At 41.6% G+C, this 20,021-nt stretch overlaps 2 protein-coding genes across 2 annotated transcripts in view; both read right to left on the bottom strand.

Moving 5' to 3' along the window:
* IQUB (IQ motif and ubiquitin domain containing) overlaps positions 1-8,984 on the bottom strand; it is a 33,753-nt gene extending 24,769 nt beyond the window's left edge. Inside the window, exons 1-7 of the mRNA XM_083463411.1 lie at positions 8,776-8,984; positions 6,756-7,552; positions 5,266-5,400; positions 4,692-4,859; positions 4,416-4,591; positions 4,034-4,189; positions 2,148-2,358 (exon numbers count right to left, since the gene is read on the bottom strand). Of these exons, the coding sequence (XP_083319537.1) occupies positions 2,148-2,358; positions 4,034-4,189; positions 4,416-4,591; positions 4,692-4,859; positions 5,266-5,400; positions 6,756-7,552; positions 8,776-8,981 (1,849 nt within the window). The 5' untranslated portion in view covers positions 8,982-8,984. The remainder of the gene's footprint in view (positions 1-2,147; positions 2,359-4,033; positions 4,190-4,415; positions 4,592-4,691; positions 4,860-5,265; positions 5,401-6,755; positions 7,553-8,775) is intronic.
* A 3,455-nt stretch (positions 8,985-12,439) lies between these two features.
* NDUFA5 (NADH:ubiquinone oxidoreductase subunit A5) lies at positions 12,440-17,444 on the bottom strand. The gene is made up of 5 exons (XM_083463878.1): positions 17,097-17,444; positions 15,851-15,895; positions 15,287-15,403; positions 14,038-14,103; positions 12,440-12,630 (listed from the first exon to the last, which is right to left on the bottom strand). The coding sequence occupies exons 1-5, from the start codon at positions 17,115-17,117 to the stop codon at positions 12,529-12,531; spliced, it is 351 nt and encodes a 116-aa protein (XP_083320004.1). The 5' UTR covers positions 17,118-17,444; the 3' UTR covers positions 12,440-12,528.
* Positions 17,445-20,021: the final 2,577 nt, after the last annotated feature.

Here is a 20,021-nt window from a genome sequence, read left to right as displayed (position 1 = left end):
AAAACAGATTTCTTGGAGCTGGTTTAATTTGCAGCTCTATATGCAAACCAGTTTTCACTTGTTTTGAGAACCGGCGTAGCATAGTGGCTGTGTAAGCCATAAATCATTTGTCTGAATTTTACTTCTGCCATGAAATTAGGTACTTTTAAACCAACATAGGAAGCTGCCATTTTTCAGAGTCAAGCAATTGGCCCATTCAGCTCAGTATTATTCATGAGGATTTGGTGAGTTTCCTGGTCCTGGAAATGTTGGGGATGGAACCTGCGACCTCCCTTATACAAATGCGGTCTTCCACTGAGCTAATGCCCTCCTGCAACTTTCTGTCCTCAACCTCTGGTCCACAACACGGGAATAATAATCAGAGTGACACACATTCTAGGTAGCTCTGGTAGCCACTCAACATTTGTGTCCACCATGGCCTCAGCATTGGTCCAGTATGGCTACAGGACTTCATCTCTCCCTGTGCTCCAGCTCTTAGCTTGGAAAGGTAAAGTGTGAGATGAGTAAGATTTTCCCGAACCTTCTCTCAAGCACAGAGATGGGAAGGAAATCTTTCAAACACAGCACCAGGTTCAGAAAGGAAGAGGAAGCTGCAGGACATCTTGGGTTGTAGCCAACACTAGTCCTACCCAAGAGAAGACCTATTCAAATTAATAAACATTACTGACTTAGGTGCATTAACTTTAACGGGTCTACTCTGAGTAGGACAACCCCTTGTTAACCATGTACAGTAGTACCTCGGGTTACATACGCTTCAGGTTACAGACTCCGCTAACCCAGAAATAGTACCTCGGGTTAAGAACTTTGCTTCAGGATGAGAACAGAAATCGTGCTCCGGCGGCGTGGCGGCAGTGGGAGGCCCCATTAGCTAAAGTAGTGCTTCAGGTTAAGAACAGTTTCAGGTTAAGAACGGACCTCCGGAACAAATTAAGTACTTAACCCAAGGTACCACTGTAGTATTATTTAATGCCTTTATTGTTTTTAATAGAACGACTCATTTTTGGTATGAAATCAAACCATACATTTCGCAAGCTGCACCATGTCACCTAAGTAAAAAGCTCCCATCACTGTAATCAATAGGCATGCCCTTCGCAAACTTCTGAAGGACAGTAAACTCAGTGGATCGCTGTCTCAGCAATTCATTGCAACAGTGGAAGAATGTGAAAGCAGTTCTACTAGCAAGTTAAACAACGCTTCCTAGAATCACTAAGCTCCCATATGAAGATGAAAAGCAGCCACTGCAGGGAAGCAACCAGTCAACAACAAACAGAAATAGAAGCAAACAACAGGGCAGGACTACACTATTGGCAGACAAGGCAGCGATATGAGGCAACACAATCTGAAGCTGTTCCATCTCAAGCCAGAAGCAGCATATGAGTCAATCAAGGCTTACGCTCAACTTCTTCAGGCAAGGTGTTCTCTTAGCACAAAGTGAGCATGCATTCCAAGAGCTTCTGCAACATGACAGCCTAGCTCAGTTCACATGGGAATTAAAGACACACCCCATCTTCAGCAGCAAACAAACTCTGACTCCTGGAAACCAGCCCACAATTTACATGAAACCTGATGTCCATGCAGCCAGTGAGTGTCTTGAGTTCATTTCATTAGTTAACATTGGACTCAGCTACATTGGCAAAGAAAAAACGCTTTACAGTCAAACCTCGGTTGTCGAACATAATCCGTTCCGGAAGCCCATTCAGCTTCTGAAATGTTTGAAAACCGGAGCATTTCCTTCTGGGTTTTTGGTATTTGGGAGCCAAAACATTCCAAAACGGAGGCGTTCGGGAGCTGAAGTTTGATTGTACAGTCATACCTTGGATCCGGAACACCTAGGCTCCCAAACGATCGAAACCCAGAAGTGAGTGTTCTGGTTTTTGAACTTTCTTTTGGAAGCCGAACATCCGACAGGGCTGCATTTTAGTTTCCAAACATTTTGGAAGCTGAACGGACTTTCGGAATGGTTTTATTGAAAAACTGCATGAGCTATCCCATTTCAACAGTGATTTCATGACAGCCAGTGTGGTTTGGTGTAAAACCTCCCAGAAAAAATTCCAATGGTTATATCCTGTTTTCGAACAAGCAAATTTCAGAATTTCCAAAAATATGCATCTCTTAAATGCAAAAACAAAAAACACGCCATCTCTTACATTCTAAAGCATGATAGAGTAATTCAAAATCATCCTTTGTTCTAGGATTCAGCCTTCGATTATACTCCCTTAGCAGTTTTTCTTCCCTCTCTCTCTGCCTCCTTAGTTCTTCTTGTTCTTCCCATTCCAGTCTCAAACGCAATTCTTCTTTTAGTTTATTTACTAAAGTCTTAGCTAGCCATCGCCGGAAATATGTTTGTATCACAATTACCTGCAGACAGGAATAGGAGATAGCAGGAAAGAAAAAAGCAATATTCTGCTGCATCTGTTATATGTTTTGGCAATTACGAGAAAAATACGTTTCAAATTCGCTAGCTTTCTTAGTAAGTAATTTACAAACCAGAATGTCACATCTTTAAATGAAGCAATAGATGAATTGACCCTTATTATAGAGAGTTCTTTAAATTGTGTAATGCATACATGGTTGTTTAAATTGTGACTATGAGCAGAAATTAAGCTTTGAAATGTAACGGCAGACATACCCTAATAAACTAATGCTAAACATGTTTAGACACAAGCTCCACTGTGTTCAGCAGAGATCCCTTTCAGAACAGCTGAGCAGCTCTTACAGTTTGTTGCATTATTCTGATTTGTTTGTTCCACAATTTAAGGTGGAAGCAATTCAAGTATAGGAGGCTACTTAGAATGCTTCTAGATTTAAAACAGATGGTTTCTGCAGTCTAATGCAGCTCTAGCAGAGCTGAGGAACCTGTGGCATTCTAGAAGTTGTTGGACTCCAATTCCCATCAGACCCAGCAAAAGTGGCCTAGTGGTCTGGGATGATGGAAACTGTAGTTCAGCAACATCTGGAGTGTTGCAGATTCCTCATCCCTGAGCTATACAGTGAACGCTAACTAAAATAATGAATGTGCAGAGTGAGAGGGAAGGACGGGAGACTTGCTGGGAAGTCCATATATCCATTGTTGATTTGGGTTTGTTCCTTGTTACAGAGGCTAATGACTGCAGTGTAAGAAGAGGCCCCGAGCGATAGCGACTTGACTGACAAATATCTCAGCGACACAGATCATGGACAAATCCCACATATTCAACACAACTATATCAGAGTGCAATAAATGATAATATGAAAAGAAAAAGGTGGGTTTTCATTTCATATGCATCAATATTTGCCCAGGAAAAGTCGTAGATTGTTTTATTCTGATTGCTGTGGTCTTCTGGAAGGTCTACTGGTGATTTACAGACCACAATTTAAGAATCACTGAAGTGGGGAGAAATGAGCAAGCTTTCTTCGTTTTTAAACTTTTGACAATTTACAGAATTAACACTTGCCTTAAACAAGCCTTTATCATATACTTGCCTTTATAAGAATTCACTTCTGAGACACACACTATTCTGCTGTTTGACTACCAAATCCAAAGCTAGTGAAGAATGGATTCAGATACTATTTATACTGAATATGCATTTCAAAAAACCCACATCAGTTATGTGCCTTCTCCATACCAGGATATTGTGAAGAAAGATTATAAATTTGCATCCAGTGCTGCTTTTCCGTTCACGGAGCAGACTTCCACTTGCATAACCAATTTCCCCTTCCACTCCTGACTGGTGCAAGCTCCTTACGCACCCTGAAAACCTGCTCCACAGGCTGGGGGGACCCTCCAAAGAAGATTTGTGCAAGGAAGGAGATGAAGAGAAAGTCCTGTTGTGTGAGTGGAACTCCACATGAAGCACTGTGTGCGACTCGTAATGTATTAAGATGAATGTGAGTCCCCTTTAAATGTAAATTTCACTTATCACATTTGTCATTTGCAGTTTAATGTTATAGGTGTCTAATCAATAGGACTTCTCTCCAGGTAAGTGGGTATAGGATTGCAGGGTCTTTTAATCTGCTGGGTTAAAGGTGATGATTCAACGGACTAAGTACTTACTGCCTGAAGTCTTCGTGCATGGTATTCATCAGCTGTCACATACCCTTTTGGTTCTATCAATCTGTCAGTGACGTTTGATATATAGACACCAATTTTGGTCATCTGAGTGGAAGTTGAATTTCTCGTATTTTGCAGCTTTTTCCTCTCAACAACTGTCTAGAAATAAAATTATTCATTTTAATGATCACATAATAAAGAGAGGCTGTGCTAGAAACATTGGACAAATTCAAATGACTACGACTACAAAGCACATTTACAAATGGATGAAGAAATAACTCATATAATTATAGGATTCTAATTTGTTAGAAGCTACTTAGCTTTGCAATTACTTTATACGATTATTTTCATATTAGTGCTTTATTTTATACTCTGGCAAACATACCTGTGTTGACCTACAGAACTCTTCATAGCCTTTGTCTGGACGTTTTTTGGGGTCTGTCTGTGATCCCGCATTATGATATTCTGTGCCTGTTTCTTTATGTCTATATCCACCCAAAAAAGGTTTCTGAAAATTTGGCCTTTTAATTGACACGTTTATTTCCTTAAATGTTTCTGCATCTGTTCAGATTAAACAGTATTATTAAATTATACAGAGAATGCTACAGAATAATATCTGACCAGAATGAGTTAGAGTGCATGTTTCAACATTGCCGTCTACCTGTTTGCACTTTAAAAGTTATAACATCAGGCATGTAGTATTCCTCTAGGAGTTTAGATGCTTTAAGGGGAAAGTTTTCTTCATCAAGGGAGAACATATCAACTTGTATGGTCCCATAAGGTTTAGCATCAAGATTCCATAGCGTTTCACTATTGTCAGTTATTCGCCCTAAAAGTAAATATTGATTATTAATATTTCACATCAAATAAAAAAATCAACATTTTCTTTTTTTAGACAAAAAAATTAAGGATGGTTTTGGAAATGCAACCAACTCAGGGAAAGCCTGTAGCAATGTGTCCCAAGTCCCAATCAAAGCTTTTTTCTCCACATCCATCTTCTATCTAGTTTGTCTATTATAAAGCAAGAGTTTAACAAAGGAACTACTTATCTTTATGAGAATGACTCAAATTAACATCAAGACAAATTAACATAGACCAAACAAAAATTGAAAACTAAATAAAACAACAGCAAAATAGAAAATCTCTCTAGCAAATCACAACTTTTCTGTTGCTGTTGTTCATAACCAAACCTTGATCAATACTCACTTTAATTCTCACTAGTGGTTTATACATACCTAGCAACATAATTTGTAAAATATCCAGTGGTATTTTTAAGCGTCCTGCGAAGTACTTCTTCATTTGCTCCACGGTTTGGTTAATGTTAAAAGACTTGGTGAAAACCTGGATAGCAGGATGTAGCATGAATCGAACTGAAAAAACAAAAACAAAACATCTGTTATTGTATTTCATCGACAGCAGATTCTAAAAACTGTACTGTTCAGTTAGATGAATTAATTCAAGTTACTGCTGAATTTACCGTTCCTTCTCTTCTGGCCTTGGTAGAATTTTATTTTTTTTAATGTAACAGATTATGTGACATGCTATAATCTACTTCTTTTAAATGTAATTATTTCAAGATCTGCTATTATAGAATAATAACTATGACACCATTTAAAATAAAAACATACAGAAAAGAGACAATGATATATAATCCTTTAGCTGTTATAATGATCAAAAGCAGCAACAATTTACTCTATGCACACACCAGCAACATATACCTTGTACCCAAAGTGGTGTCTCTAGATATGAACAAAACTTAATTCCACTTGCATGGGGTGTGGGGGACCCAGCCCACTGAAATCAATTGGGAAGCTTTTGCTCATATGGACAGCTTTTGTACAAATTCTGGAGTACATGTATACAAAAAATAATTATTTCTCCCACATACAAATCTGACAGTGCAATTCTAAGCATGCTTACAGAATATCAAAAGCCACATTTAGGAATGAGCCTAACTGGGTTGAGGTCACCATGTAAGTATTTGTTGCCAAACCCATGGAGGCTTGGCAAGCTCCTGAAACTGACCCTTTTCAGTTGAGGGACCCAAATGGTAGCATTCATTCTCCTACTCTATAGCTTCAGCAAACTGCATTGCAGTGATTTTGCAAGACATGACTGTTCCATGCAGCTTTCGGCTTTTGATCTTTTTTCTTGTCACTTTTCTGTAAATTGGTGGTTGCTATACAATGTTTAGTTTTTGTTTTTAGATTTATTTGCTGATTTATTTTACTGTCCTCCCTGTACATTGCATTGGGCTCAATTTGTGGGAAAGAAGCATATAAACTGAGGTCCAGTGCCAAGGGCCTTCTGGCAGTTCCCTCACTGAGAGAAGTGAGGTTACAGGGAACCAGGCTGTGGCGCCTGCCCTGTGGTATGCTCTCCCACCAGATGTCAAGGAAATAAACAACTATCTGACTTTTAGAAGACATCTGAAGGCATCCCTGTTAAGTTTTTAATGTTTGATGTTTTACGGTGTTTTTAATATCCTGTTGGAAGCCGCCCAGAGTGGCTGGGGAGGCCTGGCCAGATGGGCGGGGTATAAGTAATAAATTATTATTAATAAAAATAATTTTTATTATTACTAAGGAGCCACTAGCTGGAAGCGATTTTAGTGGACCTAAGAAAGTGACGCATTTCAGTCATCAACATTATTAACATCATCTAATCAGTAACAGTTCTTAGTCGTAAAGGCAGCAGCAATATATGGTATCTGACAACTGCCCACCTGTTACAGTAGCTTCTTCGGTACTTGCTTCAGACTCTTCTCTTTCAGATGCTAACGCTTCTGTTAACAAAGCCCTTGCAGCATGCATATGTGCTGCAAAATCAGCCGCCCTTTCAGAAAAACTTTCAGCAGCACCAATAGAAGCAGCACCAGCAGCAACTGTGATATTAGATGCATCTGTGTCAACTATAGGTGGTTCGATTTTGACACCAAGATCTTGGAGCTCTAGAATAGCTTCCTGAAACCCTGGGACCACATCTTGGGATTTTGGATGAGCTTCCTCTTCTTTTTCTATCACGTCCAAACCCTTTGTCAGTCCATCTGCAGTAGCTGGCTCCTGAACCCCTTCTGCAGCAGCGACAGATTCCTCAGCTGCAGGAAGATTCTGGTCTTGTTCCCCAGCAATGCTTGGCCCCTCCACTAATTCCTCCGCAGCAGCTAGTTCCTCAGTGGCAGCCGGTACCGTAACAGCGGCTAGTTCCTCAGTAGCAGTCGGTTCCTCAGCAGTGGCTACTTCCACCATGGCAGCCGGTTCCTCTGCAGCGGCTGGTTCCTCAGTAGCTGTCAGCTCCTGTAGTGGTTCCCCAGCATCACCCAATTCACGTGTTGCTAATTCTGGGCCTTGTTTCTGCTCCGTGGGCAGGTTTGTTTCATTCTGTTGTGTTGCACCTGTCTGCTCTTGCATAGTTCCTACAGTCTCGGCACTTTCTTCTGCTTGTTTTGTTTCCTCCAAAATTTGAGTTTCAGCCTCTGCTTCAGGCAGGCCACCTGCCTTTTCTTCTGGATCAGCCATTTTCCTGAAAGGAGAAGTACACCTTTTTAACCTTCACATCAGCTGAAAGCATAATTTACAAGGAAATGTCAACTAAAAAGTACATTTAGTCCTTTGTCTTGAATAACTGGTTGCCCTTTGTACAACACAACTGCTGGGTGGACGGACCTCATCCTACTAAGCACACACAAACTATAAAATTTCACTGTGCTGTGCGGCCAACTACTTTTACATTCCAGAATGCAACTTTAGAGACTAGTTAAGAGCATATCCCATGGACACTAAATGAACAGCATGCTTTTCTTCTTTGCCCAGTTTCAATTCTTACTTTTCTATGCTGAAGGAATTAAAAGTAAGAAATCTGTTAAATAGTGGGTAGACATAGCAGACAACGCAGCAATTTCTCCAAAGCAGCTCTTTATTTGTAAGCTGGAACAGAACTGAACTGAACAGCAGACAGCTCAGCCAGCCTGCTTTTATAGGCAACCGGCTGTCAACATTGTAGCAACAACAACCCAGGGTTTCCCGCCTAAAGTAACTGACGTGGACCTGAGTGAAAACTACCTTATATACACGATACTCCTGGTGGCCAGGGTGAGAACTTCAATACATAACAAAATCTCCATTTTAAAACTTGTCATTGAAATTAGGTTTCTTAACTAGTGAATCTACTCATTAAAATTAATCTCCCATCTATCAACATCGGTACATTTTAAGGGGGCACATGCAAACTATTTGGACTACACAGAAATGATTGCATTTGGGAAGTTAAGCCTGAATAAGGGAGAAAAATGTTGTTTAAGGAGAAATCAGCACGCAGCACCTTTATTTTTTAATTATTTTTTATTTTATCATCATTTATTAAATCAAATGGCATCACATGTAACACAGCATCTGTAGTGCTCGACGCGCACAGGAACTACAGCTCCCAGAATGCAACACGAGCCATCCATCATTATTTATGTGAGGCGAGGGAGGGGACAGAGAAAACCCGCTGCTCAATTAACCCGCTCAAAACCAACCGACTACTTGTCCCGAGGTGCTTTGCGCCGCCGCCATGACGCCTTTTAAACGTAGCCCTCGCGCGCAGCATGTCGGGAACAGTAGTAAAGCACTCAGCCAGCCGTTCACGTCATGGCGGCTCCGCCTCAGCTCCTTTCCAGCTTCTCTGCATTATTCTCGCGCCGGGTGGTTAATAATGATAATAATAATATTAATGACGGCATTAATAAAGGCGGAGGAGCTTACCGTAGCGCTAGGTCCTCGCGTACGTTCCCCGAAGCGGCCGCTGTATCAGCCCAACCCGCTCCGCCTCCAAGCGGGAACGGAGAGTCGCTGTATCCATAGCAACCGCGGCGGCGCCAACTCTCGCGAGAGGCAGGACAAAGCGGGCCAATCAATGTGTAGCTGAAAGGGACGCATGCGCAACACACTCTTGCGTGCCAGTTTTCCATACAGCGGGGCTGGCGAGACGGAGAATGCGGGCGCTTGACTGCTGTGCGGTGCAAGTACCCGCGCCAGGCTGTTATTTTGCGCGCTAGGCAAGGCTCACTACTTGCACACAACCCCAAAAAGGATCGCTAACTTTGATCTTCAAAAACAGATGGCTTGCAGGAAAAAAGCACAGAAACTGTTCCATTTATTCTAACGTGCAAGAATAATAATGATGAATTGAACAAATTGCGTATGAACAAATTGCATATAAACGCAGACTTGCCATGGACAAATTCAATTCTTTTTGGAATCCATTCTTACAAATACTGTTAATAGGTTAAGATCTGGTGAAGTACAATCACGATTTTGTAAAGTATAGAGTTTTGGGGGTTTTTCCCCTCCCCTCACCCTTTACTTTCCCTTCTACAGGTGCTGTTTCTCTTTTATTTATGCTCTCACAATGTTTATAGTTATGTACTTTTTAACTTTCAACAAAGATATGGGGGGGGGAGTAAGTTATACCAAAACCTTTGATTATCTTCCTCAAACACAAAAGAAAATGTTTTAGCACAAAAACATCTGATTTGTGATGTAAAAATTTAAGTCTCTTCAGAGTGTCAAGTTTCAGGTGCACAAAAATCCTGCTTTGCTTGCTGCTGAGTTTTCCCTGCCTTTCAGAGGGTTGGACTAGATGACCCTCAGGACCCTTCCAAATCTACAATTTTGTGAAAAACTAATTCTAATGTATGAATTGCTTTTAAAATGATAAAATGCTTCAACATATATAAGTAAAATATCAGCATTTTTTAAGATATAACAAAAAAATAATGGGTATAAAGCTGCCCTCTGAGATCTGCATCCCAGACAGTTGCCTAGCTGATCTAGCCCTAAGAGAGTTGTTTTCGCAGCTGCACCTCTTGAAAATCCCTCTCCACACTAAAGGCATCACGGTCCTCTTTGACACCTGTGTATTTTGTACCTTGAACTAGGTGCATAAGGCTGCATTCTAAACTTTAAAGCACACTAAATTGGAAGTAAAAGCTTTACAGGTTTGAATGATTGGCTGCCTTTATAAACGCTCATTTTGTTTTAAAAGGGGCATAGAGGTGCAGTGTCATGCTATGGGAGAGTATGTGTTCACCACAATACAACTTCCGGGAAAGCTACATGGCATTTATTCCCTCTATGTCAGGGCTTGCCAAATTGTGGCCCGCGGACCACCAACTGTCCAATAGCATCACTGGACCAACTGTCCAGTAGCATCACTCAGGTGGTCCCATGCCATGGTGAGCCTGTGAATTTGTGATTGACATGTGATGGAACATTAATGATCCAGATTTAACTGTATTTTCATTGTTTCTTTCTTATATTGCCTTTCTTTTCTTTTATTAGTTGGAATTCTATGGAATTCAGTTTAGATTGCTATGGAGAACATGGTAACAGTATAATATATGATAAGCGAAACAATGTTCAAACATACCAGAAATTAACACAAGAAGTTGGCCAACCTTCACAAAAAGTGAGGAAAGGAGCTTGAAGCCAATAAGAAAATTCAAGTTTTAGTCACAAGGATACAGGCTTTTCATCTTGGTGAAACTTGCAAGAGCATTTGTGTTGCACTGATTTTATGTTTCTTTTTACCATAGTCATCTTCATCCAGTTGTGACCCTTCCTTCTGTATTTAACGTTTACCACACTGTTACACTTGATGCCCTCTAGTGGCTTTCCTTCTAAAACACAGTATTTTTTACAAGATAGCAAATAACTGTGTTTACAGGTTCCAGTAGTAGATAGGTAGCCGTGTTGGTCTGCCATAGTCAAAATAAAAAAATTCCTTCCAGTAGCACCTTAAAGACCAACTAAGTTAGTTCTTGGTATGAGCTTTCGTGTGCATGCACACGAAAGCTCATACCAAGAACTAACTTAGTTGGTCTTTAAGGTGCTACTGGAAGGAATTTTTTTATTGTGTTTACAGGTGCCATCTAACACCAAGCATTCTTCAGTCACAGTGATTTGAAGAATTACAGTACTTTAAAATATATTTCCAAGCGAGCAGCAATCAGCTTTAAATGTCAGTAAAGTATAAAACCAGGGGTGGCTCCTCCATATGTTGTTGGGACTCCAGTTTCTTTCAATCTCAGACAGCATGGCCAATGGTCAGAACTGATGGGACTTAAAGAACATTTAACGGGCACAGGCTCCCTACCAGTGTCATACAGAGTAAAAGTTTTATTGTTGCATGCACAGGTTTTTGCTATCCCCAGACTCATCTGTAGCAGCCTGTTGCCCTGGTGGCATCACTTTGGCTGGTAAGATAGAAGGAGCAAATCTTTGCTGTTTGGGAAGCTGCCAGTTCCCATGCCACAAAATGAACTCACCAAGTCACTTCTGAAAGCTTCCCTTTCTCATCCTACCCAAGCTAGAAAAGAGAACAAGGTCAACTACAGTGGTACCTTGGGTTAAGAACTTAATTCGTTCCGAAGGTCCGTTCTTAACCTGAAACTGTTCTTAACCTGAGGTACCATTTTAGCTATTGGGGCCTCCTGCTGCCGCCGCAAGATTTCTGTTCTCATCCTGAAGCAAAGTTCTTAACCCGAGGTACTATTTCTGGGTTAGCGGAGTCTGTAACCTGAAGTGTCTGTAACCTGAAGCGTCTGTAACCCAAGGTACCACTGTATTACTTGGGGGGAAAGGCTAATTAACCAGAGAAAGCAGGGAGCTCTGCTCTGCCAATGGAAACAGCATGGAAACTGAGAACTGTTCCTTCCTCCACAGGGATACAAAACTTAGATAGCCCTGGCACATAGGAAGCTGCCTCATAGAGTCAAGGCATTGGTCATCTAGATCAATGTTGCCTACACCAACAGGCAGCAGATGCTTTACCACTAAGCCCTTTCCCATTTCCTCTGAGAGTGGAGGTAAACCATGGATGATCTCCTCCTCCAATACAGCCTATGTTATTAGCAGCTTGTTCTAGAACCTAATAGACTCAGTCTTTCTCCTGTGCACATAAGAAGTCCAGTAGGGAATAACAGAGTTCTGGGGTTTTTTTGCCCTCCCTCTCCTTCCACAAGCATGGAGACTCAAACAGGTACTACACCAAAGCAGTCCAAGGAACAGGAAGCCTGTTCATTCCTTCCAAATGCTCATCTAGTCCATCTGCTTGTTCAAGAATGCACTGGGCTGGAACCCATGCACTGGGTTGTTGGTAGCAGAGTGGGGGAAGAAGGTTCTTATATGCCCTGTACAGATTCCCATACATGCAAGTGTCTATAGAATTTAAGATTATAACAGTTAAATTGTTGAGAACCATTCGCACCTGGTGGTAAGTTCACAGTGATCTTCCAACTAATGGGTTGTAATCAATGCTAGTCATATTCAGGGAAGATGCACTGAACTAGCATGCCATTAATTTCAACAGGTCTGCTTTGAGTACAGCTTACTTGGATATATAACCAATAATTATAGCAAACAAATCTTATGAGTAGAATTAAGATATTTTTCATTCATGTCCAGCATACATTTGATTACATCTTTTTCACTTCCAAAAGCTACAAATAACATTAACTATATCGGCCATTTCCACTGATCAGACGGAGGTTCTTCAACCAAAGGCTCCCAGGGTCGCCACTGCACCATTTTCCTCGCTAGGCTGAGCTCACTTTCAGCCTGTTAAAACAAAAAAGGATATTATTATTTTTATTTTTTAAAAAAACCTTCCCAAAGTTGCTGCATCTAAGCTAGACAATGAACATCTATTCGATCCACTAATTACATACAGTGGTGCCCCGCAAGACGAATGCCTCGCAAGATGGAAAACTCGCTAGACGAAAGAGCTTTCCGTTTTGGAGGTGCTTCGCAAAACGAATCTCCTATGGGCTTGCTTCGCAAGACGACAATGTCTTGCGAGTTCCTGCTGGTTTTTTTCCTTCCCCCCTCTTTTTCTAAGCCGCTAAACCGCTTATCAGCTGATCCGATCAGCAGATAAGCCGCTAATCCGCTAATCCGTCAATGGGCTTGCTTCGCAAGATGAAAAAACCCCTAGACGAAGAGAATCACAGAACGGATTCTTTTCGTCTTGCGAGGCACCACTGTACAAAATAAAGATTTTTGTTGACACTGCTTGTTATTAAACAATTTAATTGGTACAGCACTGGAATACATAAACACTGTATATTGTTTGATCAAGTCAGTGGTCCCAATCCTGAAGACTGTTAATGCATCAGAGAGCAGTGCGCCCAGTCTGGTAAAGCCAGCTTAGAGCTCCATAATGGGGTAACAGAAAACAAAGGGGGGAAGTCAGCATTGTGCTCTTTCAATAGTCCCACCCTCCCAAATATTTTAGTTTGCCCAATGGAATGATCTCCCCCCCCCCCCACATGCTGTTCTGAGGATTCTCCAGGTACCCCTTCCCCAAGCCCATTTGGGGAGTATGCAGGGTGGGGAGATTATTCCCAGTTGTGCTAGCAGGAGTCCTTGCACTGAATCCTGATTGCACGCCTAGTTAGTTGTATGCAGCCCTCAACATTTTTGTAATAAGGGTTTTTGCTACCAATATTTCAAAGAGTACCATAGTTTCAAGGGACAGTATAGACAAGGTTATGTTAGAAAAGGTTCCATCAGTATAGCAAACGCTGTAACAGTCGTCTTTATGTCTGCCTTATTAGGACGTAAGAGGTTAAGTGATTGGCTACATTGCAGGAAATTCTTTTTTTCTATTCAGCAGCAAAATTTAGTTTGCCATGTATAATAACACCATATTTGGTGAGATTCAGTGAGACTTACTTCTAAGTAAACAAAGGATTGCATTATGGGTTTTTTATATAGTGACAGTTAACATTTCATATTGTGCTGTCGTAAAGGCTGGTCTCCATCTTGACAACAAACTGACTAAATTTTCTCTACAGAGAACCCCAGCTCCCAAAAAAAATTTAATGTCTCACTTTCAAAATTCAGCATTTTAAACAGATAATTGGATTCCTTTCATTTTTTTCAGTAGAGCCTATAAGAAACAGTTGCATATTTGGCAAGTCCTATATTTGCTAAATAATTAGATATTTGTGAAGAAGACATTACCTGCAAAATCACTTCTTCTATCTGTCCACCATTGATTTTACTTTCCAGTTTTTGCACATCAGGTTCCTGCAAGTTCAAGAACAAGTGAAAGGCTCAGATGTGCTCTGAAGTATGTTCAAACAGTATCTTTCTCTATCTCACTCAGAGTAAAAAATAACCCAATGAGTCTTTTCCAAAAGTGGCATATAGTCTAGAATAGTAGTTCTTTCTCAGACTGTCAAAAGGAACAAGAAGCCATAGGTTGCCAGCTGCATATGTCCACACCCTTTCAATTCAACAAGCAATAAGTAGTTCAGATTACCCTTGTGGAAAAGTTAAGGCTTTTCAAACATCAGATATGATGGGGAAAGCCAGCCAGATGGGCGGGGTATAATAAATAAATAAATAAATAAATAAATAAATATTGTTGTTGTTGTTGGTATTTTAACCATTCAAGAGGGGACAGAAATTAAGTTATCGTGGAGGACTAAAATGTATATCTTGATCTGATATTGAAAAACTTACTAAAAGACATTAGGTTAGTAGACTATTCCTATTCTGGTCTCCAGAGAACACACAGACAATACAAACCCATACAATACAAAACAGATGCACTGTATAACCTATAATAGTTCTCCTGGGATGAGTGCAAGATGAAACTAAAACCAAGACTGCAATCCTGTAAGCCCTGCTGAATTCACTGGAAACATTTGAATGAATGATCCTCAAGGCATCTTACAACAGACTGTAAAAACATACACACTAAACCCACACATCCAGCAGCCCTTAGTTCCTGGTCCAGTGTTTGTGGGAGGGGGGAGGGGTTAATGTTTTGTTGCTTCTGTTATAACTATTTATTTGTGCATTTTTATTTCGTGAATCACCCTAAGATCTTTTGATGAAGGGTGGTATATAAATCTAATAATAATGATGATGATGCCAAAGTGTGTTTTCCTTCAGCTCTGCAGTCGTAAGAGAAGCAGACTTGCTACAGCTCCTTCTCAGGTCAATGGATGATTCACCTTGCCTTAATACCCTACTTGGAGGGGGGGTATGTGCGCAGCCTCCCAGCAGCCCTAGATTTTACAGCTGATAGGAGAGGCCAGAGTGGCCTTTCTGTTCAGCTCTCCAGTCCCATGGCAACTAGTGCCAGTTTATGATGCATCTCTATTTGACAGCAATCAAAAAGCAAATCTGGTAAGTGAAGCAAGGGACAACAGGCCACTTGAACAATGTAATTTGAGATGCTTAAAATGTATGACATACTTACTGTTTTTACTATATCAAGCCGCTCATTTACAATGTTCTCCGTATACTTCCTATATGATGCATCTTTGGGCATACTATCCAGAGCAGCAAGGATTTTCGAGTAGAGTACCCGGAGGCGCTGAAAAGATCAGATAGCAAACATTAATTTAATGTGAACCATAAAAGTCTATACAGTGAACTAAGAAGTGTAATAAAAATGACTATAAAGTTCACAGCTTTCTTCAGTAGCAAAGGGAACAATTCTGCAAAATTCTATTAGAATCTTAACCACCTCAAATTCAAGATACTGGAGAAATTGCATGTTAAGGTAGTTAGAACGTTAAGATTAATTACTTTAATAAATCTAATGCAACATATAAAATGAGCCTACTTAACATTCAGAAGCATGGAAAACTCTAGTTATTGGAAGACTGCTGATTTACTTCTTGGCTCACACAAAAGGGGCTGTGTGGACAGTCAAAACAGTTCTTCATATCTCAACTTATTAAGATGAAATATGCACCTGGTAAGCCATACTTTCCTCATGTTTTCTTCAATTTCAAATGAGCAAATGCTTTATACTTACCTCATGTGGTGCCTCACATACAGCTAGCCCAACTAGTCCAGTGGTCTGCAGAGATTTAAAAATAGATAAGTTTAATAAGTATCCTTAATTAAGGATCATTTTAAGATGAGTTTTACATTTGCGTGTGTATAAAAATATTCTTTCTGAAGCTCAAAAGACGCTTTTGTTGTTTGGATGCTGCACCAAGCAACACATTTACCACATCATAGAATCACAGAACTGTACATTCTATGGGTCATCTAGTCCAACCCACTACAATGCAGGAATCTCAATCCATGACACCTGCTTAAAACTTTCTAACGAAGAAAAGTATACAACCTCCCAGAGTCTGTTCCATCGTCAAAGAAGCTTACTGTCAGAAAGTTCTCCTCTTTCCCACGCTAAACACACCCACCTCCTTCAACCATTCCTCATGAGGCTGGGATCCCAAGCTGGAAGATCACAGAACTGTAGAACTGGAAGGCCTCACGAGGGTCATCTAATCCAAAACCCATTGCAGTGCACGGGTTTCCAGACCCTTGATCATCTTGATCCTTGACACACCCAGGACATTACCCCAAAGCTACTGGAAACTTGAGGCGAGCAGCTTCACTTGCATGGACCAGAGTTTAAAAAAGGATAACTACAGTGCTTTTTTTTCTGGGGACACAGGGGTACACATACCCCTAAACATTTTGTGAATCTAACGGGAGAAGAAATTAAATTTTTTTTTAAAAAAAGAATGTTTTTTCTCTAGCACGGTGAATCATCAGTTCTGTTGCAGTGGATCATCAGTTCCATTGCTACCCCCAATGGCAGCCTTTCGTCCATTTACTGTATTTATTTTCCCCGATTTGAACTATAATATGGTGATTTTCTTGCGTCAAAATGAGAGTACCCCCTAACAATTTTTTTTAGAAAAAAAGCCCTGGATAACTACAACAACCCAGCCCTTTTGCCAGGGAAGCTGCCACAAGACACCAAGCGATGACATTTATGTCCCTCACATTGGGAAACCCAGCCAGATAGGCGGGGTTTAAATAATAAATTGTTATTAACGCGCTCAAGGCAGCACGCATAGGGTTCGCCTCATCCTTGGTATCTTCGCAGCCAAGGGGTCAGGCTGCGTCCCCACTGAGGGAGCCACAAGCAGCCTCCCCTCGTCCTATGAAGCGAGCTTTCGCCCTTGGCTAAGCAACCCGTACGAGGGGACCCGCCAGCTGCCGCACGACGCCCACCCCCCGCGACCGACCTCAACCCTTCTCACCTTCTTCAGGACTCCGGCCATAGCTACTATATGTCAGCTGCCGCGCGCAAGGGATTCTGGGGCAACAAAAAAAACACAACAACAGACCAATCCTGAGAACCTACGGAAGCCGGCGAGCCAGCGAAGGCGACGCGCGTGCGCAAGCCGCCGGCTGTAGGGGAAAGGCAATGCCTCCGAGGGCGGAGGAACCCACGCCAGCGCTTCGATCACATGACAAAGGCGGGCAAAGCGTACAGGCAACCTCCGCGTGAGCATGCGCAAAAGAGCTCTGCGTCGGAGACGTCGCGCAAGGTCGCTCTGCGTCGGAGACTTAAGATGTACGGCTCTATATGCCCGTACGACCAAGCCAGGATGCGCGTGCGCAGAGCGAGTTTTTTTAAAAAAAACACGGGAAGCGCTTAGCCTGTGTCGCTCCGAGCGGCTATTGGTTGTTTTCCTCCCTCTGATCTCCATATTTCTCCAAGAAGGCGGGGCGTGTTGCAGGAGAGGTTGTTTTGCACCCGAGTGGCTCGTGCTCGGAAGGAGGGTCAATAAACAGTATATTCAGGATAAAAAAAATTCCTTCCAGATACACATGGTCTTAACAGTGAGTGTGACTGCGAAGAAGTGTGCATGCACACGAAAGCTCATACCAAGAACTAACTTAGTTGGTCTTTAAGGTGCTACTGGAAGGAATTTTTTTTATTTTGACTATGGCAGACCAACACGGCTACCTACCTGTAACAGTATATTCAGGGTAATTTTCAAACGGAACTCAGTTCCGGCTCCCATCAAGTGGGCGCCATTGCCATTATAAAAGAACGAGGGAGACGTTCATGTTGAGTTCTGGCACCTCCTTTTCTAGGAAAATAGCACTATATATTTATACATATTTTATATTTATGCATATGCATATATATATTTATAAATATTTTATGTTTGGTTGGGATTGCTAGGGTAAATTCTAGGTAGGTTTAAAACAAAAAATCCCACCTGAAATACGGAGCTGGCACTACAGCCCTACCTTTTCATAGCGGTGGTAGACGGCTGAGGTAGTTTTGAGAATATGCCTTTAAATATGTTGAAGCGCTGCACAAATTCCTAATTTCTGTTGCTCTTCCTCAGGTTGTTCACACATATTTGGTTCTTCGCTCTCTTTGCCTCCAACATAGTCCCCTCGAAGGACCTTTGCATTACTTAACTCGTTGCTTTTATAGGCTGCTTTTCTGCCAAGACGCCCAAGGTGGTTTGCGATTGCAAAATACTGAAGTAATCAAGTAAAATGAAATAAAAGTTGGTTGTGCAAGAGGTCCAGATGGAGCAGACTTAGAGGTTGCTTTTCCTGCCAACTCCACTCTCTTCTTCCTTCCCACAGGGATCGATGGTTGCAAAGGAAACGTTGCCCTTGACAGAAAGAAGACTGACCCCTCCATACACAAACTACCATCACTACCCTGGTTTAAAGCATACTGCACCTGTTGTACCTCATGGCTTGCAACAAACTTAATTTTCTGCATGTGAAGGTGCCGCGTGGGTTGGCAATAAGGTGAACACTGTTTATGGTCACCTAATAGCCAGTTGGCCCGCTGCATATTGATCCAGCATAATAAAGTGCCTAAAGAAAAGGGTTGAAATTATGAGATCTATACCTGTTAAAATCCAAGTTTAGTACAGTGGTACCTCTGATTATGTACTTAATTTGTTCCAGAGGTCCGTTCTTAACCTGAAACTGTTCTTAACCTGACACACCACTTTAGCTAATGGGGCCTCCCACTGTTGCTGCACCGCCAGAGCACAATTTCTGTTCTCATCCTGAAGCAAAGTTCTTAACCCGAGGTACTATTTCTCGGTTAGTGGAGTCTGTAACCTGAAACGTATGTAACCTGAAGCGTATGTAACCCGAGGTACCACTGTATAAGGAGCTCACACTAAATTTCATTTCATGATTAGCGTTTCCACCTTACCCCATTCATGTTGTCACCAGCTCAATAATCAAGTGCTTTTACTTGAATGTGGCCTAAGATTGCAATCAAAGGTACATTTATTTGGGAATAAGTCCCACTGGACTTAGTAAGATGCTTCCAATAAAAACCTCAGATGATTGTGTTTAATCCGTGTTCTATGTGCACACATGTACAGGTAACTCACATCTTACGTTTATTTACTTAGAATAATAGAATTGTAGAGTTGGAAGGGACCACGAGAGTAATCTAGACCAACCCCCTGCAACATGGGGCTCAAACCCACAGCTCTCAGATTGTGTCTCATGTTCTACCAACAGAGTTATCCTAGCTATCCTGTGATCCCAGCTTTACATGGGTAACATGCATACATAAGCAGGAGAGTGAGAAATTCTGCCCTCCTAGGGCTGTCTGAAGTGTTCGAAACTCCCATTGTTCTAGGCGCATATTACGACAGGGAATTTCATTAGCGTGAGCAGTTTCTGAGCTCTGGGTGCAACAGTGCACCTGAGATTTCAGATTAGAACTGCAGAATGGAAGGAAAGGAGGACCTTTTTTCTGCCTCCCCACTTCCAGCTGTTCTCTGAGGACTGGAGAAGAGACCTTAAGAATATTAGGGGGGTGGGCAGGGGAAGGACTAGACCTTGTGAAAAATGAATACAATATTTTAGCTGCAGTTCATTCATTTTCAGCTTTGTATTCTTGTTATTAAAACAAGCGTGCCTAGACATTACATTGTTGCACCCATAACCTAGGTTCAAGGTGCCATTTAGCTCCTAGCTTTCATACCTCAGTTTCTAACACTGGCTGTCTGAGATCTTGTGGGAGCCCCCTTGCAACCTCAGAGCCTTGGGGATTTGGAAGCTTTCCACATTGCATGACAAGGACTGTTGGGCACTGGCTTCAGGCAGGTAGAGCTGTTGCAGGGGTTCTTCTGGCTTTGCAGGATTTTGCTTAAACGTGATAGCCAGGAGCATAACCCCTG

The sequence above is a fragment of the Podarcis liolepis genome, assembly GCF_965112155.1.
Source record: "Podarcis liolepis genome assembly, chromosome: 10".
Lineage (NCBI taxonomy): Eukaryota > Metazoa > Chordata > Lepidosauria > Squamata > Lacertidae > Podarcis > Podarcis liolepis.
This window is presented reverse-complemented; position numbering and strand designations above follow the sequence as displayed.

Excerpts from the sequence above, each read along its gene's own strand:
- NDUFA5 (XM_083463878.1), bottom strand. The coding sequence starts at position 17,117 with ATGGCCGGAGTCCTGAAGAAG. Across the intron at positions 15,896-17,096 it reads TGGCCGGAGTCCTGAAGAAG|ACCACTGGACTAGTTGGGCT; the intron begins GTGAGAAGGGTT and ends AAATCTCTGCAG. Across the intron at positions 12,631-14,037 it reads TAGAAGAAGTGATTTTGCAG|GCTGAAAGTGAGCTCAGCCT; the intron begins GTAATGTCTTCT and ends TTGTTTTAACAG.